A 24,937-nucleotide genomic window follows, 5' to 3' on the forward strand; every position below is an offset into this window, starting at 1 on the left:
TTTTAATCAACCTTTGCAGAAAGTAAGTTGCCAACGACAGTTTAAAACAGAATCAGGCTTGGCAGTTTGTTCAGTATACTTGAAAAGTCTGGCAAGTTGCACTGTAAAAGCTCACATGTTAAGAATGTCTATTTGGAATGAGGCAGTGAAGAGTTTAAAATAATGTGAGACCGCACATAAATGGGGTTCAAGACAGGAGGAGAGTTATGGGTGTGAATGGGTGATCAGTCATCAGCATGGACTCAGTGGGCCGAATAGCTTGGAATAATGCTTGGAATTATCTCTAAAAATAAACAGAAAAAAAATGCTCTTTGAAGGTTTTTTGAATATACATCAAGAATGTTGAAATATTGTGAAATAAGTACCGGTAATCAATCTCTTTGTTTCTTTCTCAGATCAGCGAGCTGGTACTTGTTTTTCCAGCCTGGTTAATGGCCGTTGTGCCCAGGAGTTAACCAGGTATTACACTAAGATGCAGTGCTGCTGTGATTCTGGACGTTGTTGGGCCCTCGGTTCTGTTCCAGAGATGTGCCCCATCAGGGGTTCTGGTAAGAAGAAATATGGGAATTCCAAATTTAAGCTGACAAGTTGGCAGGAAACATGTTTTCATTAAGATCTACATTCCATACAACATAGGACTCAGTAAGTTGATAGTAGACCAGCTCATTCTTTCAACAACCACTACTGATAGTTCTTTAATCAGAGCACAGGTAGACAACCAGAATCTCCTTGTCAGCATCGCCAGCTACTTCATGGTACATGCTTTTGGGGTGTTTAAAACATAAATTTCAGAGCTCTGCACTTGTGAAAAGTGGAATGATACTGGAGTGGTGGCGCTATCGAGTGTGGCTGCCTCGTCTGCAGCTGTCTGTCCTCTCATCCTTTTTGTTATTTTTAGTCTGTTTTAAAGTTTGTTTTTGGAGGTCTTTAGTATTTTTTATGTGGGGGTAGGGGGAAACCGTTTTCTCAGTCACTACCTGGTCGATGATGCAACTATCCTCCGAGCCGCATCTTCGCCCCTTCCTCGCGGCCTACCATTTGGTTTGGATTGGATTGGATTGCCGGAGACTGGCCAGAGCTTCAGCTTCAGCAGTGGTGCAGCACTGGATTCCGTCTCGGAGCGAACGATGCCTTACCGGGAATCGCCGTGTTGGAGCTCTGGAGTACTAGGACTGCCAACTTTAACACCTTGGAGCTGTGGTCCTCGGAGTTTCCAGACGCGGGCGGCGCTGACTTTGACATCGCGGAGCCTGGGACCTTTTGCCGAGGGTCGCTTGTGTTGAGTCTCCGCCCAGCTGGTCTGTGGACTTCGGGAGCCTCGGTCTCCGGTAGGAAGCAGCCGATTCGGAGGCTCCGGGCTGCTGAGAGTGTTCTTCCGTTTGAGGGTCTGAAAACATTGGGCTGCCGTAGCGGCGACTGCGGAGACCTCAATAGGCCCCAAGGAAGAGGACTGAACTTTGGTGCCTTCCCTCACAATAGGAAACGCTGATTCCGCTGTGGGGGGGATGTTTTTTAGGTTTTATGTTAAATTAAAAGTGTTGTGTTTATCTTATTTGTGTGCTGCATGGTAACTCAAATTTCATTGCCCACAATGGAATTGCATTGTTTGACAAAAGTAGAAAATATTTTCAATGTCCAACAACTCAGAAGTGTGATTGGAATTGGCAATTCACAAATTCCATTATGATTAATGTTTGGCTTTAGCATTTGGAACACCCACTGACTGTACTAACAAGTCATGTCATATCCAGCATCCAAGTGTTCATTGTTTCCTTGATTAAGAAAAGATTTACCAGCAATGCAGATAGTCCAGAAGATATTCATTATTCTAATTTCTGGGATGAGGTGGGCTGTCACCAACAATGAATGAGGTTGGATTTGTATCCTTTGGGAATTCAAAGAATGAGGGAAGATATTATTGAAACATGCAAGAAACTAAGGGGGCATGAGGAGGTACCTGTTGAGATGTCTCCGTAACCTTAAACAAGTGTACGTAGTTATAAGATATGGAGGGTTGGGGGGGGGGGGGGGGAGTCCTAAACCTGATATGTGTTGGAATTTCTTCCTGCACAGGGTAGTGAATGTCTATAATTCATTATCTCAAGTTTGTAGAGGCACAAATGTAGAGTATTTAAGGAGAAGGTGGATACATGTTTGAAAGGTTAGGGAATTAGGGGTTATGTGGAACTGATGCAAAAGAGGAATGGACACCTGGGGCAAAGTGGCTATTTCATGCATGATTGCTCCCTCCTTCCTGTAACTATGAAAGAGTTTATTTTGTCCTCAGTTTCCATTCCAGAAGTTCTGTTTTCAATGGAATATGTGCAGTTTCCAACACCTCCACAGTCAAAGAATCGTCTCACCCCTTCATTTGAGCAATTCAAAGGCACTGTTTTCTCCATGAAACCCTAGTTCACCCCACAATTATCCCTCAACTCCTTTCCCAGAAGGAATTTGTATTTTATGTTATGCCATTCATAACCAAAAGGCATACCAACAGCTTCACAGCCAATGAGAATTATGTTGTAGGTACTGTTGAAAGTAGGCAACAAAGCTGCCACTTTGTGCACACACTCCTTAAGAAAGCATTGTGATAATAAAAACAGAAAATGCTGCAAGCACTCTGAAGGTCAGACTGCATATGTGGTAATAGAAACAAGGTTAATGTTTCAGGTTGAAAACCCTTTTCTCCAAACAGATACTGCCTAAGCTTGTTGGGTGCTTACAGCATTTCTGTTTTATTTCAGTTTTCCTATATCTACAGATTTCATTTTTTGATTTTCAGCATTGTGATAATGGCTAAATTATCTGCTGCAGTGGTGCAGGAAAAGACACAATTATTGGCCAGGAAACAGCATTGAACTCCTGAGGTAGTGCCATAGCTAATTCACATTTACCTATCGTACAAATGGGCCTTATCTTAACATCTTATGTGAAAGAAAGAGTTATAACTATTTGAGTATGAAAGTTACAAATGGATTAACCAATGTAATGCTGAGCACATTTCTTTTTAACACAGATGAATATCGTAGACTTTGCATTGAAGGTGTCCCAGTTGTTCAGGGCATTCCACACTATGATCCAAATTATAGACCAGGCTTCCCTGACACGGCTGGCTTTCCTAGATTTGATTTTAATGGAGAAGGATATCCACCTGCTGTTCCTGTGACGCATCCTTCCATTGTTAATGGCGGCTCAGGTGGAAATGGTAATGGAAATGGACGACATAGACCGCCAGTTATCGGTAAGGTTTTATTTTATGCCTTTCTATTTTATGCCTTTCTATTTTAACAACTAGTTAAGAACCGAAAATATAAAGAAAGGGGAACAAAACCAAAGTTTGCAGTACTGAAATTTACCAAGAAACATTCTGCCACCTTTATACAGTTTACTGCTTATTGCTATTCATGTATGATGGCCACTTTATACAGTGGTTTCAATCCACTTGTTTAGTGACTTCATATCAATATGCTAAGGAAGATACCTTTTAAAGTATTGTGTGCTATTGTGCGTAATTCTCTAAATTAATTGTCTTAAATTGTTGCCATGATTGCTGATACTAAACAAACATTAAAAAAAACATAATTTCAAAAAAAATCTGTAACTGGAAGAACACATACCTAAAGTTACAAGTGTATATATACCTGGAAGTTTGATCACATATAATTTCTTGAGAAATGTTTTCTTGGTCGAATCCTGCCATTCCTCAAGTGTATAGGAAGGAACTGCAGATGCTGGTTTAAAACAAAGATAGACACAAAAAGCTGGATTAATTCAGCGGGACAGGCAACATCTCTGGAGAGAAGGAATGGGTGATGTTTTGGGTCGAGACCATTCTTCAGACCCATTCCTTCTCTCCAGAGATGTTGCCTGTCCTGCCGAGTTGCTCCAGCTTTTTGTGTCATTCCTCAAGTGCATGTTCTCTTCAAAAGCCCTCAGCAATGCTCCTCACATCCATGATCCCATCCATTTTGATGTTGCTCTTCCGGTTGTGTCCCACAATCAGATCAGCCCTTGATCTCCCATCCTCAATCTCATCCTAAAAAACACATCTGCATGCCAGATTGCAGAAAACTCCCTGAATTACATTCTCTTCAGCCCCAAGAGCTCTTTTCAACGTCTTGGATATTATCACTGCCAGTAGTGTTGGGCGGATCCCATCATAACTCCAATTTTCATCCACTCATCAACCTGCCATATCAAAATGACTGCACTAAAGTGCTACTGGTACTGATGAATAACTGATTCTAACATGATTATATGAGGAGGCAGCAGGAGAACAACCCAAGTAGTTGTTGGCCCACCAAACCTGTGCATTCCGGCATATCATCTTGGGAACAATGGAATTTCTAGATGGGATTTCTGCTGGCTGGACGGTTTTTATAAGCCTGTTCAAATTATATATTCTGTAAAGCTATGATTTATCATATCAAACATGAATTGAAAAATACATGATTGTGATGGTATCAGAATGCTGGGAAATGGAACGATGGCGGCACAGTGACGCAGCGGTAGTGTTGCTGCCTTACAGCACCAGAGGCCTGGATTCGATCCTGACTGTACGGAGTTTGTACTTTCTTGCTCTGACCGTGTGGGTTTTCCCCAGGTGCTTCAGTTTCCTCCCACACTACAAATTCGTACAGATTTGTAGGTTAATTGACTTTGGTAAAAATTATAAATGGTCCCTAGTGTGTAGCATAGGGTTAGGGTTCATGGTGATCACTGGTCAGGTGGACTTGGTGGGCCAAAGGGCCTTCTTCACCATGTATCTCTAGAGTCTAAAGATAGAAAACTAACAAGTTTCTTGTAAAAGTTAAAATTAAACTTATGAATAAAGGTAGTATATTTAAAGGTTTAAAATGGAAATAGCTGTGAACAGTTTGATAACAACTAGGCTGCAACAATAGTAGGACTCTAAAAGCCTGTTACCTTGATGTTCCCACAAGAAAACAGGAATAAAAGTCAATTTATCAAGCTCTTTTCTTGCAGACCGTACATAATTACCATTGTTAAACTCTCTTTCGTCCATTTAATTTTTGAGATCGTTCCAACTTCCTCTTGGCTAGCACGTGATGTGAAATATCCTCTTGTCTCCTCCACAAAGCAATGATTGGAAAACTGCCGGGCAAAATCCAATCCACTTTGGAATCTGTGTTGAGGTTGCGAAGTGCTTTATTTATGTGTTACGATGGGAATTTGTTCCAGGTACTTTTACCATTAATCAAACAAAACTGGACATCTGTAAGCACTTCATCAATCTCTGCAAGAATGGACGGTGTATTCTCACACCCACTGGTCACCGCTGTGAATGTAACATGGGCTTTAAGCAAGATGTGCCTGGAGAATGTGTTGGTAAGATTTAACAATGTATTTAAAATAGCTTTCTAAATGATTGTCATCTTATCTGATCAGTAGAAGTTTGTAATCAGTATAAAATGGCACATTGTACAAAAGGACAAAGCTTTAAACTACTCTCTGTCCGTACTCTAACCTATATTCCTCACAGATAGAAAAGAGCATTCATTAATTTCAAATTCTTCCATGCACTGTGGCTTTCCAATTACTGTGCAATGATGCAAATTAGGTTAGTATGCTTCAATTTCCTGTAATAAGTAACACAGGAGTAAAGGCCATGGATTTTTCCCCCTCCCATATCCTTCAATCTGTATCGGTAATTCTTGTTACTTACTCATTCTCAGTGCTCAGCTGATTTGTTCCAGTGAAGCAGGTAATTGTGGCTTGAAAGTCTGTAGTCATAGATCAAATAATACAGATCTGTTACTATCATATTAAAAAAGATATTTGTTTCTAAAAAGTTATGAACGTAAATATTGTGTTAAAATTTAAATTATAATTAAGGCACCAGATGTTACTGCGATATAAATTTGAGACCATCATACTGATAGAAGAATCGTTCTCCCTGTGGCTTCTTTTACTCTCCCAACCCTCTACCTGTCTGATAGATATAGGTCATCTCCGTGTAATGACACGGGGATGTCCATCAGTCTATTTTATCCATGTCAGAAAATGCACAAAAATCCTTTGATGTGTCAACCAGACCTCCGCAATATTTTAATGAATAACATCAAAAGCATAAGAAAATACCAATGCCTAAATGTGGAAAGATAGGAGAAACTAGTTCTGCAATTTGTAGGAATGAATGTATGTACATACGTTAGACTTTTGAATTTACCTATATTGTGGGAGCTACTTCGTATGTATGGATGGATGTCCATGAATTGGGCATTCATAACATGGAGCTGGCCTGTACCATCATATTGGCAAAGTTAACTGTCCATGGACAGGAAGCTCAAATATGCATTAGACCCACTGAATATATCAACAAGGGGTCCATTGCCAATTGTCAGGTCTGCACTATTCAGGATTCCCAAGCTTATCATTGCATTTTTGTCAATAGGCAAGCTATTCTGTAAAAACAAAGAATAAAGAGCTGTGGAGCTACATGAGCAGACGTTTTCAAAAGTCTCCACTGTTAACATCCTTAATGCATTCTGAGGTGAAATACACCAGCTCCTAATGGAGGAGCATCAGGTTCAAGCACTTCAAAACAAAAAACCTGCCAAAGAAGCCAGGTCGCACTGCTGGTTCTGTCATAGAGTTCCCACTGTTATCTGCCAAATTAGAATATAAACCATATTTACACGATGCAATTGATCGTAAAATGCTCTAGCATCAAACTTTCCCAACTACTTCACCAGGCCTGATCATAAATCTAACAGAATGGTTAACAGAACGGCAGGACCTGGATTGAGTTTCCCCAAGTTAGTTTGGAAAATGCTGCTTGTTCTTGCAAGATTTGGCATCTCAACCCAAACCTTGTGTTGTTGAACTTGGAATTGGTCTGAAACGTTGCCTATTTCCTTCGCTCCATAGATGCTGCTGCACCCGCTGAGTATCTCCAGCATTTTTGTGTACCTGCGACATTCTCAACATTGACGTAAAGCACTCTTTTTACCTTCTGATAGAAAAGATTTTTACTCATCTCTGAATAAATAGAGCAACCCCTTATTTTTACATAGTGACAACTAGTTCTAGATTATCTCACACAAGGAAATATCCTTTCCATATCCTTCTTGTCACGATCCTTCTGAATAGTTTGTTGCAATCAAATTCCCCCATCTCTCTTCTTAACCCCAGTGTCTACTAGCCTCATCTGTGACTCTTCGTGTCCGAATTGCTTCCAAAGCATTTACATTGATATTTTGATAGTTATTTAACATTTAAATATTTAAATATGCTTCAAATAGAAAAATAAACACTGTATACTATACTCCAGGTGTGTTCTCCCTTCTGACCTATATTACTGATGCATAACCTCTCCTTTCGTATTAAATTCCCCAAACTCTGTAATTTAAAAAAAACGTCTGTACTCCATCTGGTGCCAGATTCTTCCATGGATTAAGAATTACTTAAACAAAAACAGAAATTGCAGGAAATATTCAACATTTCAGATTCATAGATTAAGAAAGCATGTTTCAGGTCAAAGGCTCTCCAGTTTTTAAGTTTTTGCTTACTCAATTAGAAGAACAATTTTCTTATCTTATTGCACCTCATACCTGATGTCCTCATGAGGTTGAATTCCAGATTTCTCTGGGCTTTCATTTCTGCAACTCTTTCAATGACAGATTTTGTTTTGTGCAAAATGTGATTTGTAGCAATTTGCAGAGTTGTGCTCATTCTCCATTGAATAAAACATTTAAAATCATGTATCTTATTTTACTGAGCCCAGCAATATTTAACAGCAAAGAAGAACATTTTATTGCAACTCAAATTGCTCAAAATAAGAGTTATTGAAAGCAACAGACTGCACAGAAATTGGTCAAAAGTTACATTAAATAATGATTGTTAAGATTTGTCTGCGTAACAATATAAAATGTTTTAGATGAATTAGTCTTTTTTTCCTCCATTTAAGACAAGATCAAATATTTGAGCGATGAGGGGGGCTTCCTCTAAATTTTCACTAATATCTCATTTATTGATCTCTGTAGATTTTGATGAGTGTACTTCAAGCCCCTGTACAAATGGTGATTGTATTAACACTCCAGGCTCCTACCATTGTAAATGCCACACTGGTTTCCAGAGCACCCCCACCAAACAATCCTGCATTGGTAAGTGAAAGAACAGTCAAACCTCTAAATATCAAATAAAGTAATGGTGAATGAAAATGTGCAATAGGTGCCACAGCATTTCTGAAAAATACAGGTTTATGTTTTGGATGTTGACAGAATTAATATGACTCACTTACCCAAGAACAGTCAAATCAGAAGAAAGTAAACATATTGCTGTTGATGAATTGGTTAATTGTATGCTGTTACCTTTGGAAGCATTTAGGATGCTCTCAATCATTTGAAGTTAATTGTAATGTAGAGATGTACAGTTGTAATCATATTAATTAGTTGCATCATGGTCTGGTTCGGCAACTCAAATGCCCAGGAACAAAGAAGATTGCAAAAAGTGGTGAAAGCTGCCCAGTCCAGCACGGGTACTGATTTCCCCTACATCAAAGGGATCTACAGGGGGAAGGCAGTCTGGAAAGGCTCAGTGTGGTCTTATGACATTGAAACACATTGTGCCAATGTAAGTAAAGTAAAATAATTTGAAAGGGCTTATTGGACATTTGTTTAATACAATCACACAGCAGGAATTTTATTTACAATTTCTTCAATACATAACTGTTTCTGTCGAATCTCAACGTGTCATTCCTTGAAAGCATGGCTCTGCAAGTGATTTGAAAAAAAACATATAAGCTGTTGAAAAATAGATTCTGAACTGGAAGCATGCTTATTTGTGCTGTGTTAAAATAGACAAAGGAAAAGTGAAGAAAAAGAAAGCAACAAAGAAAAATAAGAAAAAAATAAGTTGCTGGGACTATGAGAGAGTAAGAAAAAAATCTGAAAGCAATCATCCTTCCTTTCCTCCACTTTATTGTGAGTGCAAGGACTAGATTTTACTTCGGAGTCACGTGAGTGACTACGTGAAGAAGGGCCGTCCGTCTGCGTGCGCGTCATTACGTCTGAACACAACACGCACGACGGACTGGCAGGCATTGAGCCTCCCAGGCCGTCGGGATGAGCAGGTAAGGGAAGTTGAAATCACTTACCTGCGTTCTTTCGGGCTTGAAGTTTTTTTCAGAGCCCAGATGTCGAGGAGACGGCCCGCGGGGATGTCGGCTGCCGAAGACCGCAGCCTTCCAAATAGCGGGCGACGGTCTTGTTCCCGACATTAGCGCCGACAGCAGAATCGGCAGGAGACTTTGCGCGGGAGGAGGAGCTCCATGGTTGTCCTGCGGGACGTAATGCCACCCGCAAGTCTAAACAAACCCGTTGACTCAGATGAGTCCGGGGAAGAGGGATACCCTCCCTCAACGGAGAGCGTCTGAGGACGACTTCTCCCACATGGAGCAACTTATGGAGAAGTTGCTCCAACAATAATCTGCTCCAAAGGAGGGAGCAGCATCAGCGGGAGCCTCGCTTCCCGACATTAGCGCCGACAGCAGAATCGGCAGGAGACTTTGCGCGGGAGCAGGAGCTCCATGGTTGCCCTGCGGGACGTAATGCCACCCGTAAGTCTAAACTAACCCGTTGACTCAGATGAGTCCGGGGAAGAGGGATACCCTCCCTCAACGGAGAGCGTCTGAGGACGACTTCTCCCACATGGAGCAACTCATGGAGAAGTTGCTCCAACAATAATCTGCTCCAAAGGAAGGAGCAGTATCAGCACGGCCTACAGCAGTGCCGGTGCCGGGAGCCTCGCACATGGGGCAGCCCAATGTCTTCCCCATGGAAGGGGGAACTACATGTGGAAGAAACCACTCTGAATCAGAGTACAAAGAGAGGGGGGGAAACCTTCCAAGGGACAAGCAGAAGAAAGTAAGTAAGTAAGTTTTACTTATATTGCACTGTTTAAGTCAACACCAAAATGCTTTACATAAAAGGAATAATAAGCTTCCATACAAACAAACAGAAAATAAGTGCTTCTGCAATCATCCAGGTTCCACTGGGTGCTTCCCTGGATGGAATTTAGCTCTTGACAGCCCGGGTATTATGGAGAACCCGCAGGGCAGCAGCACCTGTTTTCAGGGCTGCACAAATGTCTCCTGCTCTAAGGAGAGGAGCATTCATGGTCCTTTTCAGTCTGACCAAAGCTAGAATCTCATTTAGGTCCACTGGAAGGGCCATGTCAGCACAGGTATCCTCAGGGGCCTGCGGCAGCACCTGTTTTCAGGGCTGCCTACGAACCTCACTCTCAGTGGAGCGGTTCACTGAATCCGGTGGTAGCTTGAAAGCTGGGCACGGAAATATGATCAGAGTCGTCTTTCAAGGCAGACTCAAAATAATGGCCAGAATTGTCCTACAAGGCAGGCTCAGTATGATGAGGTTTCAGACCAGACCCAAGCAGATGTCGGGAGAAACATGGAATCCACACTCCTTACCAGTCCTACTCCAAATCAAGGAGAGGAAAGGAATCCGCATCAGGGGCCTTTGGGCTTACCACAAGACCACCGGTAGCCATGGAGGTAGGTGGGTCTGGGTTTACTGAAACAAGGGATTGTGGAGCAGTTACATGTTGGTAATTTACTCTTGTGTTCTTGCTCAAAATGATAATAACAAGAAATTTCAGAACGGGCTTTTAAAAACAGATAATATCGTGATAATTTTACTGCAAAACATACACACGTTCCAAGCAGACTTGGAACTCGGACTGGAATTGTCTTCGAGGCAGGCTCAGTATTTTTGGGCAGGATTGCCATTCAGGACATGTGACAAATGGAGGATGTCACTTCATCCAGGTGTAACTCATTTGTGCAGTATAGACTTTTAGAAACAGTAATTTTGTTACGGTTTAACTACTGTTTTATAGGAGCTTCCTATAGAATGGTCACATGGCATGCATCAACCTCAAAGATGCATACTATTCGGTGTCTATTCACTAAGAACAGGAGATATTTGAAGTTTAACTGGATGGTATGGATCTGCCAAATGGGTTGACATCAGCTCCTAGACTATTGACAAAACTACAGAAACCAATTCTGGGCCTACAAAGGTCTCAAAACCACATAGTAATGGCATATTTGGAGGACATTTTCATTTTGGAGTCACCAAGAATTGGCAGAAGCATGAGTCAAGCAAACCAAAACCCTGTTTGAAAGAATTGGTTACCTCATCCATCCAGTTAAATCAAAATTGACACCTACAAGGGTAATTGATTACCTAGAATTTACTATCAAAAACAGTAAATATGTTGGTGACTTTGCCTAGGGGCAAACGACAATATTAATTAAGCCTGCAATGACCTGATAGTCAAATTCTAGCCATCTATCAGGCAAACAGCGAGTGTAATTGGCAAATAGTAGCTGCATTCCCAGCAGTACGGGCCTTTGCATTACCAGAACTTACAGCAAGCAAAGGAATGAACACTCAAATTATATGCAGGCCGAATTGGAAAACTATGGATTGCCATCAGAGGCCATTGTTGAATAACTATGGTGGATAACGAATGGGAGACAGCTCAGGGAAATTCTGCTCGAAAGCCATCGAGGGTTCTTCAGACCTATGCAAGCGGCTAAGGATGGGAAGACACCAACACAGTCTAAAGCTGTGGGGGCAGATGGAATGAGCAGGAGTCTGTAATTCCCCAACACATGGAATCAATTACCCAGAATTGTTGGGGGCACAATATGAACTCAAGGTTCTCTGTAGCGATATGCAACTGGTGCTTGTTCAAATTCAGATTGATAACACCACCGCGGTGGCATATATCCATTAACAAGCAAGGATTAAAATCTGTATCTTACGACAGATTGTCAAACCTCATTTGGCACTGGTGTATCGAGAGGAATATTTGGGAAATCTACGAGGTAGATATAACACGGTGACAGATGCTGGATCATGAATGTTTAATAACAACACAGAATGGATGTTGAATCAGACAGTATTTAACAAAATAACTACACGATTTGGCATACCAGATGTTGAACCGTTTGCATCTAGACTAACCATTAGTTACCCAGATATGTGTCCTGCGAGCTGGATCCAGGAGCAAGGCAGTGGATGCTTTCTCCCTCAATTGGTGAGGAATGTTTATGTATGCTTTCCGCCAATTTGTCTCACAAACCGATGCTTGACAAAAAATCAAGCAAGACTAAGTCACAGGCATATTGGTAGTGCCAGATTGGCCTACTCAAGCCTGGTCCCCAAAAAAATTGGGAATTATAGTCCAGCCAGTAATGGCTGTACCCAAGAGCAGGGACCTCCTAGTAAACCCAGTTACAGGGAGCAATCATCCACTACATGAACGTATAACTTGTTGGTCTGCAGATTCTGAGGAGGCCATTTCAAGGCATAGGACTGTCCGAACAAATACAACACAGTTCGGATAACGGATGTCTTGGAGTTCCTATCAACTGTACTATAACTATAAACTAAGTTATAGTGCATCTATAGTGCCAGAGGCGCACTCTCCTCCAATCTGATGCCGGAAGCAGGGCACAGTTCGATAGGAACGCACCCCTTTACAACAAAATTCATGAAGGGAATTTACAATTTAAGACCTCCAAGGCCAAGGTACACTGACACATGGGATGTGAGCGTGGTACAAGCCCTACTTTGACAGTGGGGACCGCCTATAACTAACCCTGAAGGTGGTATGCTGACAAAGAGTCCAGACACTGCAAAAGCTACGGTTGGACTACATGACCACCAATATGAACAACATAACATTCCTAATCAGGAACCTGATAAACAGAGCAGGCCAGGAATGCCAGGGATGGAGATCCAGTTCTTGGCATTTCCAGAGGACCAACGGTTGTGTGGGTGGTAACATACTAACACCACTATCTGAGAGTTACGGAGAATCTCAGGCACAGAACAATCGGTCCTCATCAGCCATAAAAAAATTAAAAAAACACAAAAACACACCAAAAGGTGTCAACTCAAGCCATCTCCAGATGGTCAAAAGAGGTAATGGCGGTAGCAGGAGTAAACATTTATATGGTTAAATCTCACTCCACCAGGGCTGCATCTACGTCGGCAGCAAGAGCTATGGACGTGCCCCTTGACGACATCCTAGTGGCTGCAGGATGCACGAATGAAATAACGGTCCACCGGTTTTATAACAAACCTATAACCGGACTGGGAATGTTTGCACGTACAATTTTAAGTTCTGTCCCTTAGTTTCTCCCCCCCCCCCCCCCCCCCCCCAAGGTTGGGAGGGGTAACTTTTTTTTAAAACTTTTCTTTCATTTAAAGCATCAGTTTCTTTACTTAACTACGTAATGTCTTAATGCTTTAATGATTACACGCATCCATGGTCAATCCATTCAGTGTGTGACGCCTGGATTCGTAACCGGCGTAAAATCACAGAGCTTTGAAATCTTCACGTAGTCACTCACGTGACTCCGAAGTAAAATAGTAAGATTAAACGAGAACTTACCAGTTTGAAGTTTGAACTTGATTTTATGAGGAGTTACGATGAGCGATTACGTGCCCACCGCTCCCACCCTCATATTATCAAGGTCATATGGAAGTTCAAGTTTTTCACAATCTTACTATTCTCAGGTCTTCTTTTTTATCTGTGATTTAACACCGCTGCTTTGAAGATTGACGCGCACGCAGACGGACGGCCCTTCTTCACGTAATCGCTCATCGTAACTCCTCATAAAATCAAGATCAAACTTCAAACTGGTAAGTTCTCATTTAATCTTACTATTCTGGAGGAGTGTTTTCTTAGCAAAAAGAAGCAAACATATTAATTTATCCCTGATCACAAATAAGGATGATTGGCTCAAGGTTTCATTATATAAATTGAAATAGAATAATACCAACACTTATATGAATGCTGGACGTGCATCCTTAGGTATAGGGTGATTTCACGAAAGGTCACTGGATCATAGATCCTCACCCACGTGACCGCAAAATCGAACTGGGGTACAAGCGTCACTTCCGGTACATGTTATTGATGCTGAAAACGCGCACTTTCACACCCGTTAAAAACCACGAAAACGGCCCGTTTTTGAGCTGTAAATAACTGTGCCAGTCGGGGTGACCGTGAGGCACAGTTATCTTACTTTACAGTCCAGAAGATAGATAAAAACGAAGGTAAATACAAGAGGGAGCTGAAGGGGCAACAACAGCGGAAGTGGTTAGCGGACATTCGCCGTGGAGATATAAAGATCGAAAATATCGGGAATTATCGCGTTTGCTCGCTGCATTTCATCAAAAGTAAGGCATTATTGACGTTTTATCTTTATTCATTTGTTATATGAAAAGTTTTAAAAGTGAAAAATCCGTCAGTAAAATTGCAAAATCGCCCATGGTTCTCAGGTGGGTTTTAACATGCAAAATGAAAACGCTTCTGAAGCTACATTTACCATTTAAATAATCGTAAACTATCAATGCGTTTTGAAATAAATTTTACTCAGATGCAAGCTAAGGAATGGGATAATTGTCAGCTGTTAATTGGATAATAATAATAAAATGTCCTGATTTTGTCCAATTAACAGCTGACAATTATCCCATTCCTTAGCTTGCATCTGAGTAAAATTTATTTCAAAACGCATTGATAGTTTACGATTATTTAAATGGTAAATGTAGCTTCAGAAGCGTTTTCATTTTGCATGTTAAAACCCACCTGAGAACCATGGGCGATTTTGCAATTTTACTGACGGATTTTTCACTTTTAAAACTTTTCATATAACAAATGAATAAAGATAAAACGTCAATAATGCCTTACTTTTGATGAAATGCAGCGAGCAAACGCGATAATTCCCGATATTTTCGATCTTTATATCTCCACGGCGAATGTCCGCTAACCACTTCCGCTGTTGTTGCCCCTTCAGCTCCCTCTTGTATTTACCTTCGTTTTTATCTATCTTCTGGACTGTAAAGTAAGATAACTGTGTCTCACGGTCACCCCGACTGGCACAGTTATTTACAGCTCAAAAACGGGCCGTTTTCGCGGTTTTTAACGGGTGTGAAAGTGCGCGTTTTCAGCATCAATAACATGTACCGGAAGTGACGCTTGTACCCCAGTTGGATTTTGCAGTCACATGGGTGAGGATCTATGATCCAGTGACCTTTCGTGAAATCACCCTAGTACAGTTGAATTACATCTACATAGAACATGGAACTGTACAGAACAGGAACAGGCTCTTTGGCCCATAATGTTTGTGCCGAACATGATACCAACTTAAACTAATCTCCTCTGCCTGCATATCCCTCCATTCATTGCATATCCATATGTCTATCTAAAAACCTCTTAAACACCACTTTCGTGTCTGCTTCCACCACCATCTCTGGCTTTGTATTCCAGGCACCCACCACTTCCTCATGAATGTATGGAGATAGATAGGCATATGAAGGTCGATAAATCTCTTGGATTTGATCAAATATATCTGAGGGCACTGGAAAGCTTGAGAAAAAATTGCAGATGCCCTGGATGAGATGTATGAATCACCTTTACACACAAGTGAGGTGCTGGAAGATGGAAGGGTGGCTCATTTTGTGCCTCTATTTAAGAAGGGCTGCAAGCCTAGGAACTATAGACCAATGAGTCTAACATCTATGGTAGGCAAGTTACTGGAAAGAATTCTGAGGGATAAGATATAGATGCATTTGGATAGACAGGGGCTGATTAGGGATCGTCAGTATCGTTTTGTACATGAGAGACTGCGTCTTGCAAATCTGAGTTTTGTGAACAAGTAATCAAAAAGATTGATGAAGGCAAAGCCATAGACGTTGTCTATGGGGACTTCAGAAAGCCATTTGATAAGGTAGTCTGCTCTGGAAGGTTGGATTGCATGGGATAGCTAGATGATTGGATAGAGAATTAGCTCCATGTAAGAAAGCAGAGAGTGATGGCAGAAGGTTGTTTTTCAGACTTAAGGCCTGTGACTAGTAGTGTACGTCAGGGATAGGTGCTGGGCCCATTGCTGTTTGTGCTTTATATCAATAATTTGGATTAAAATGTAGAAGGCATAATTAATAAGTTTGCAGATGGCACTAAAGTGGATGGTATTGTATATAGCGAAGATGGTTATCAAAATTTTCAGCAGGATATTGATCCGATGGGTAAGTGGGCTGAGGAATGGTTAATGGGATTTAGTGCAGATAAGTGTGAGGTGTTGCATTTTGCAAAGTCAAACCTAGGCAGGATCTTAACAGTAAATGGCGGATCCCTGGAGAGTGTTGTAGAACAGAAGAATCTCGGAGTGCAGATAATTTCCTTGAAAGTGGCACCATAGGTAGATAAATAGGCTTTTAGTGTATTTGACCTTCACCAGTCAGCGTATTGAGTATTGGGATGTTATGTCGCAGTCATACAAGACGTTGGCGAGGCAGCATTTGGATTATTGTGTTCATTTTTAGTCACCCTGCTATAGGATGGTCTGTTAAGCTGGAAAGAGTGCAGAGAAGATTTACGAAGATGTTGCTAGACTTGAGGGCCTGAGCTGAAGGGAAAGGTGGGACAGGCTAGGACTTTATTCCTTAGGGCGCAAAAGGATGAGTGATGATTTTAAATAAATTCATAAGATCATGAGGGGAATAGATAGGGTAAATGCACAAGGTAATTTATCCAGAGTATGGGAATCAAAAACAAGGGCTCGTAGGCTTAAGGTGAGAGGGGAAAGATTTAATAAGAACCTGAGGGGCAACTCTTTCTGAACAGGGGGTGGTGAGTACATGGAATGAGCTGCCAGAGGAGCTATTTGAGGCAGGTACTATAACAGCATTTAAAAGTATATGGATGGGAAAGGTTTAGAGAGCTAAATGCAGGTATGTGGGATGGGGCATCTTGGTTGGCATGGGCAAGTTGAGCCGAAGAGCCTTTTTTAAATGCTCTATGACTCTGTGACTATGACATATCTCCTTCAAACCTTTTCTCTCTCAACTTAAAGCTATGTTGCTAGTCTTTGACATTTCCACCCTGGAAAAATTAGTATTGTAGGCTTAAGTTACATTGAGTCTTTGATGCAGAATTTAATGAAAAGCTCAATATTCCCTGTTGATATAGAGAGGCAGCTTTCTACATAACAAAATTCAACTTCATTCCCATTTCCAGAAGTAATGTCTAAAATATGATCTGTGAAACAACAGAATCTTCATTAAATTGTACAGTACATAACAGAGGAGTTTGATATTGTCTTCGCTAGTCCTTTCTGTTGAAACTCTTGGGTAACATGAAATTAATGTGTTACAAAAGAATATCACAAAGGTTTTTTCTAAGGTAAATAAGCTGAACTCATTCAGCTTTGCATTATGTTTGGTATAGTTGCAGTGGTTGAAAGGTGTATTTGCAGTGATTTTTGTGAGTTTCACACATTTACAAGTTTATGTCTTGTTCTATACCGTCTCTTTTCAGATATTGATGAGTGCATTCACAATGGACTTCTTTGCAAAAATGGTCGTTGTGTGAACACAGATGGAAGCTTCCAATGTATTTGTCATGCTGGCTTTGAACTGACTCCAGATGGAAAAAATTGCATTGGTAAAAAGATGGTTTCAGTTCAATGTTATAGTTTTAAATCAAAATCTTTTTTATTTAGTTTTCATGACATAACAAAGTGCAAAGTTATCCATTTGTTACAGACAGTGTACGAAAAGAATAAATAAAAAACAACTTATGCCAACATATAACAAGACAACAACAATAAAAAAAAAACAAGATACCAAAAATAATCCCTCCCCAGTCACTGCCAGTGAGCATATGCAAATATCAGCCTGTCCCAACAATAATCCACGATAAATGAATGGGTAGACTGTTAATGTTAAACTGTACTTGATGATCAAGCATTTACAAAGCCTGGAATGCATTTAAAAAAGGTCCCCATGCTTTCTGAAACCTTCCATTTGAATGTTGAAGTGAGTACCTGATTTACTCGAGTTTTAGGCAGGACATAATATCTGTCAGCCATTGTGTATGAGTGGGCGGGGTAGGTTCCGTCCACCTGAGCAGGATTGTTCGCCGAGCCAGAAGAGAAGCAAAAGATATAGTGCGGCGTTTATCTGACATCCTCACCAGTGACCCCAAAAAGAGCGATTAGAGGCTTTGGTTCCAATTTGATGTTTAACACCTGGGATAATGTATGAAAGACCTCTAGCCAGAACTTGTTAAGGCTGGGGCATGACCAATACATATGGATAAGAGAGGCTTCAGAAATTTTACATTCAACACAGAATGGACTAACCTTAGGGTAAATAGTAGATAATTTGGCTTTTGAGATATGGGCCCTATCTACCACTTTGAATTGGATCAGACAGTGACGAGCACATAGAGAGGTGGAATTAACCAGTTTAAGAATGGAACTCCATGTATCTTCCGAGAGAGAGAAGGCCAAGTCTTCCTCCCATGCTGCCTTGAGCTTGTCCATGGGAGCGCGCCTTAGGTCCAACATCCTGCCATATAAAGCTGAGACAAGTCTATTCTGAGACGGGTTTAAAGAAAGAACTGTATCAACAAGGGTCGTGTCTGTTGGTATAAAAGAGCTGGGCAGTTTATAGAACACATAATGTCTTGTTTGCAAGTATCGGAAAAAATCCGGCTTTGGAAGATTGAATTTGTTGCTTAATTGTTCAAATGATGCTACAGTGTTACCCATAACCAGGTCCTTGAAGCGCACAATACCCTTCCTATGCCATTCTTTAAAGCCAGGGTCCTGAGTTGATGGTTTAAAAAGGTGGTTTGATGCAATAGGGCTCAGTAGAGAAAAGTTATGCTCCCCAAACATTTCCTGAATTGAACCCATATCCTCAAAGAGTGTTTAACCACTGGATTTTTTACAGATTTAATTGAGGGGAGTAGAAGTGAGGAACCAAGTAGTGCAGGTATGGACATATTATCATCTGTGTGTAACTCCATGGCTACCCAGTCGGGGCAATCGGGCTGGCTGTGAAAGAAAGACCAAAATGCAAGGCAGCGCAGGTTAGCAGCCCAATAATAAAAGCGAATATTTGGGAGAGCCAGGCCACCAGCAGCCTTGGTTTTTTGAAGGTGGGCCTTATTAAGACGAGGCCGCTTAGCTCTCCATATATAGGATGGTCGAAGAAGGACCTGGGGATAAAAACTGGTAAAGCCTGAAAAAGATACAAATATTTTGGTAAAATGGTCATTTTGATTGAATCTATCCGGCCGACAAGTGGCATTGACAGGGGTGACCACTGTGTTAGCGTCTGTTTGATCTGGATGATGGAATGATAAAATTATCTTTGAAAAGATCCTTGTATGTCCTCGTAACTGAAATGCCCAAATATGAGAGCTTGTTTTTTTCGATTTTGAATGGCAGGTTGGTAAGATCCGAGGGTTGTACTTCATAGTTAATGGGAAACAGTTCGCTTTTTCCAAGATTTATCTTATAACCTGAAAATTGACCAAAATTATTGAGCAGTGACATAGCAGAATGCAGAGAGGTGCCTGAGTTTGAGACAAAAAGCAAAAGGTTGTCAGCATATAGTGAGACCTTATGCTGCGTACTGCCCCTCCAAATACCGGCTATGTCCTCACAGCTGCGAACGGCCATGGCAAGTGGTTCAATGGCCAAGTCAAAAAGCATGGGGCTCAGAGGACACCCCTGGCGGGTTCCCCGATGCAAGTCGAACGGCTTGGACAACTAGGAATTAGTCCGAACTGAGGCGGTGGGATGAGTATAGTAATCTGTTCCAAAACCAAATTTGTCCACAACAGCCCATAGATAGACCCACTCAATGCGGTCAAATGCTTTTTCTGCATCAATGGATACGACACACTCAGGGACATCCTCAGAAGCAGAGTAAACAATATCTAATAATCGACGTATATTAAAGAAGGAATGTCTGCTCTTAACAAAGCCGGTTTGGTCCTCAGATATAACAGTAGGGATGACATTCACTAGTCTACGAGCTAGAACCTTAGCTAAAATTTTTGCATCCGTGTTAAGAAGGGCGACGAATCTATAGGAGGCGCTTTCGGTTGGATCTTTACCTTTTTTGACAATAAGAGTAATACAGGCTTCGGCAAAGGATGGAGGAAGAGAACCTTGTCTGTAGGATTCAGGTAGAACGGAACACAGCTGTGGGGAAAGGAGCAGAGAGAACTTTTTTTAAAACTCTGCCGGGAAGCCGTCAGGGCCTGGACATTTGCCTGATTGCATTGAGGAAATGACTGAAGCTATTTCTGCCTGTGATATGGATTTATCCAATCTTTCCCTAAAATCTAATGACAGTTTGGGAATATTTAGACTGCTCAGAAAGTCCTGCATTACCTTATGATCCGGTTGACCTTAACCAGTGAGTCGTCGACCTGGAGAACATTTGTTCCACTCTGAATGGTGACAATACTAAGCTAAATGCTAAAGTGGCCGACTTGGAGGGCTGAAGTCGGCGACAATACATACGCATCCTCGGTCTACCGGAATCCACTGAAAGCAGACGACCCACTGAGGTTTTCTCATGTTTGCTGCGAGAGGTTTTCGGGAGCGAGACGTTGACATCCCCTCCAGAAGTCGACAGAGCCCATCGCTCCTTAAACGCTAAACCGGCCCCCGGCCAGAGACCGCAGCCAGTCATTCTCCGCCTGCATCGGTACCAGACGAAGGATCTCCTCATCAGAGAGGCACGTCGGAGAGGGAAACTCGAATTTCGCTGCAAACCAATTCGGATCGTGGAGGATTATAGCCGTGAAGTTCAGAGCCAGCGGGCAGAGTACAGAGACGTCATGGCAGAACTTTACAAACTGGGACGAAAGCCTGCTCTGCTATATCCAGCTCGACTCCGTCTCACGTTGTCCGGTGGAGACAGAAAGTGGATAAACTCAGCCGAAGAGGCGCAGAAATACATCGACAGCCTCCCTAGGCCACCTAAACCCCCATAAAGGATCTGTTTAGGAACTTTAAACCCACTGGATGAGAGGTAACACTGTATAGCTCTACCTATTGGCACGACGTGCAGCATATTAGCTAACGTCTGTGGTTCGTTTACATGGCTGAACGTGTTCATTCATCCGGGTGTGCTGCTTGTTCACTAAGATACATATAAAATGGCTACAGCCAAATATCACTATATGTGCACTGTAAATTAGAAATGATTTCCAGCTGTTTTTTTTTTCTTGTGTGCTGTTACCACATATGGCCTGGCCCTATACCTGTGTGCTGTTGCATTCTAACTTCGGCTTTTTAAAAGCTTTTATGGGCCAGTAAGTAACTTTCAAGCTGCAATCATATTTTTAAGGACATGTTAACCCATGTGAGTTTTCGGTTACATATAACCATTTAGTTCACTGTTGACACAGTTCAGTGTTTGCACTGTTCAGTTATTCCAAAGTTGATATTCAGTCTTCATAGCCATATTTTCTTTTTTTTGGGGGGCTATTTGGATAAGCCAAAATGTTATTATAGAATGTAATAATGTATTACATTAAATGTGCTTAAATGTATTTTTTAGTACATAATACTGGAGAAATAGTTTAGCGTTAGACAGGAAGATTCAATTTGTAAAATGTTTGTTTGGAAGAACTTGCTGCTTCTTTCTATAGCAGCTTTCTTGGGTGGAGAGGGGAGTTATGTAACTGCCAGTAACATTTTTGCAATTTATATAAACACATCATTACATACTAGTCATTTTCAACCTGCACTGACTCGTTGCTTTGTTTTCAGCCTGCCATTTGGTTCATTGTATTTACATTATATCTTAACGTTTTTCTTTATTATGCACGGATAGACACATAAAGCTAGTGAGCTGGAATGTCAAAGGTTTAAACCATCCTGTTAAAAGAAGAAAGGATTTTTCGCATCTTAAACAACTCAAAACAGAAATAGCCTTCATGCAAGAAACTCATATCCGTTGCTCAGACAATGGCCGTCTCTTGTCAGGTTGGGTGGGGCAGGGGTTCCACTCTTCCTTTCAGGCTAAAGCCAGAGGAGTTTCAATCCTTATCAGCCAGAACATTTCCTTCGAGCCACATAATGTGATCTCTGACAAGTTTGGTCGGTATGTAATTGTGACTGGAAAATTATACAATACATTAGTATTTGTCAACGTGTATGCCCCTAATGTAGACGATGTAGGTTTTTTCGAGCGGTTATTTTCATTACTTCCAGACCTGAACACATACTCTCTTATACTTGGTGGAGATTTCAATTGTTGTTTAGATCCTCTTTTAGACCGATCCTCTACTAACCCCAGTACAGTAAGTAAATCAGCTTGTTTCATCCAAGCCTTTCTCTCCCATTACGGTGTTTGCGATGTGTGGCGCTCTTTACATCCACAAGTTAAGGAACACTAATTTTTCTCACATGTTCATCATACGTATTCTAGAATTGACTATTTCTTTCTTGATAACCAATGAGGATAATAATTCCTGTGACTATGAGAGTATTGTCATTTCTGACCATGTCCCTTTGCTCTGGCCTTGTCCCTTCCAGATCTCCCTCAAAAGAGTAGGCAGTGGCGATTCAATTCAACTTTGCTCTCGGATGATAAGTTTGTAGAGTTTATGGAAAGAGAGATAGCCTTTTTTCTTTCCACTAATATATCCCCTGAAATCTCTAGCCTGATCGTATGGGATGCCCTTAAGGCTTACCTTAGGGGGCAGATCATATCTTACACTGCTCAAATGAAGCGGAAATCCAATAAAGAGCATTTAGATCTTGCTCATCAAATTGGAGAAATTGACAAGCAATATGCGCAAACTCAAAATCCTTTATTATAATACAGCAATGATAAATAATTTTTAAAATTGCTATTTATTATAAATTACTGTTAGAAATGACATTACAATACATGTGACATTAATCATTTCTAAAATTAATTAATATGAGGAAATTAAGTGAACCACTTCCCATCATTTAACTACCACCCAGGTCAGTGACACCATTCAAATGAGTATTGCTGCTCAAAATATACCAAATGCAGCCAATATCGAGTTGAGGGACAGGTATGAAATTTATCCAGCCCTTCAATTCAGTAAGAAGGAAGTTTAAACAAAATAATCACTGTGATATCATTAAATGCTATTGAGAACTAATGATTGCTTTTCATTTTCTTTAGATCATGATGAGTGTGCCACCACCAACATGTGTCTAAATGGCATGTGCATCAATGAAGATGGGAGTTTCAAGTGCATTTGCAAGCCTGGTTTTGTGCTGGCACCAAATGGACGATATTGTGTTGGTAAGAAGCAAAATTAAGTAAAAACATTTGTTTATGATTCAGGGGATGGATTTCAATTATTAGGTGGTCACAAAAGAAATAAGTTGCAAAGAAGTTCAGATAAAGAGCAAAACAGGAATTTTCAACTTAAAGTAGAAGATCATTTCCGATTTGTCCTACCAATGCCAGGAGGTACAAATTCATAGCTTTACAATTTTCTCAATGTAGGTATGTTACAATAATTACCTTCAGCGGCGCTGCAGTTCTGCCACTGGCCGTGCGCGCGACTTTGAGGGGGGGGGGTGGCGGGATTAAAATGCTGTTTACTCCTGCCTGTCCAAGATATATTTTCTCGGGCTGCTAGCTGATGCTGAAAAATCGTTCCGACTTGCGTTCTCGGAAGTTTACAAAAAAAATCGTGGGACAATTTAATCGCTGGAGTAAAATAAAAAAGCGACTTTCAACGCCGACAATGGGACGGATCTCACGTAGGGGACAAAACATAAGTTAAGTCGTTTATTCTAAATCTATAAACTTGTTTCTTCGGATGACTTTAATCAAAATTTCCTTGGCGAAAATGTGATTATGGCCCCATACGAACCAGCAGTGTTTTTCCTGCCGTTAAGGGGTTCAAATTCACCGCAAATACAACGTTCCAATCGATCGCAAGATGATTTAAATGGCCATTAATTTACGGGAATTAAACATTAAATTCCTTCCATTTGGCCTATAAATTCATGACAATGAGATTTTAAAATCATGTTATATTGTGAATTCTTGTGTGAATGTTATTTGGACACTTAGACTATTTAAAAATGTTAATATTTTCTTAAGAAATGGATAGATGTTTAGATCTGGTAATTACATTTTGTAATTAGCTACAATTAGGTAACTAACTAATTGTATGCTTTAATTTCAGGTCATCCAAGTAAGATTGTTTCATATTTGTTTCAGAATGCTTCAATCTATAATAACTGAACATTTCTTTCAGTTCTCTTAATTTTTAAGAAAGTTATGGGCTTTTGACTGTCCTCGATCACAGCTTTTGTGTTAAGTCAATGAAAAAGCAATAGGGAACAAGATGCTAATTTCCGAATATGAAAATGGCCATAACTTTTTAAATACTGAAGATATGAAAGTCAATAGGTGTCAAATTAAACTTCTTTTTAGGCTTTATCTGATGAGATAAATTGCAGACTTGATTTTTAAAATCTCAAAATTTTGTAACATCGCTACACAATGGCTACTCGTGAGACATGGTGGAATGGACACTATTGTTCAAGTTCAAGTTCAAGTCATCCAATTGTATGTGGAAATACAATATTCATTGTATGTGGAAATACAAAATATGTTTCGCAAGTGACAGTAATGAGTCAATGTGAGGATAGTTTTTAAATATACTAATAATAATAAAGCTTAACTTATTATGCAAACTGTATGATATAATGCTAGCAAGTTATAATAAAGGTCCTGTTTACAATGAATTATCAAAATCAAAAATTAAAAAACAAAGTTAGAAAGTTTAAGTGAATGGCATAGTAGAATGAAAAAAATGAAGAAAATAATTCGAGTTACAATTAAAAGTGGTAAGAATGAAACTCCAGATTCTTAGAACTCAAATCTCAATGCTAGAATGGTTGTTTTGCACTATTTAAGAGAAAGCATACTTTAATGTAGGTAATCGGAACAAAATGGACAATGCATAACTTTCTATGATGCAATTAACTCATTTTTACAATGCAAACACAGATAGTTAAGTATTGCAAACTATTATCTTGTGTATCCTCAATAAATAAATT

The 24,937-nt window shown here is 40.6% G+C and overlaps 1 protein-coding gene across 1 annotated transcript in view; it reads left to right on the forward strand.

Moving 5' to 3' along the window:
* Positions 1–24,937, forward strand: part of fbn2 (fibrillin 2) — a 304,739-nt gene that overhangs the window by 140,968 nt on the left and 138,834 nt on the right. The window contains exons 9-14 of the mRNA XM_033017776.1: positions 396–548; positions 3,020–3,244; positions 5,206–5,352; positions 8,010–8,129; positions 17,380–17,505; positions 23,037–23,159. Coding sequence (XP_032873667.1) covers positions 396–548; positions 3,020–3,244; positions 5,206–5,352; positions 8,010–8,129; positions 17,380–17,505; positions 23,037–23,159 — 894 coding nt within the window. The remainder of the gene's footprint in view (positions 1–395; positions 549–3,019; positions 3,245–5,205; positions 5,353–8,009; positions 8,130–17,379; positions 17,506–23,036; positions 23,160–24,937) is intronic.

Source organism: Amblyraja radiata, chromosome 3 (assembly GCF_010909765.2).
Source record: "Amblyraja radiata isolate CabotCenter1 chromosome 3, sAmbRad1.1.pri, whole genome shotgun sequence".
NCBI lineage: Eukaryota > Metazoa > Chordata > Chondrichthyes > Rajiformes > Rajidae > Amblyraja > Amblyraja radiata.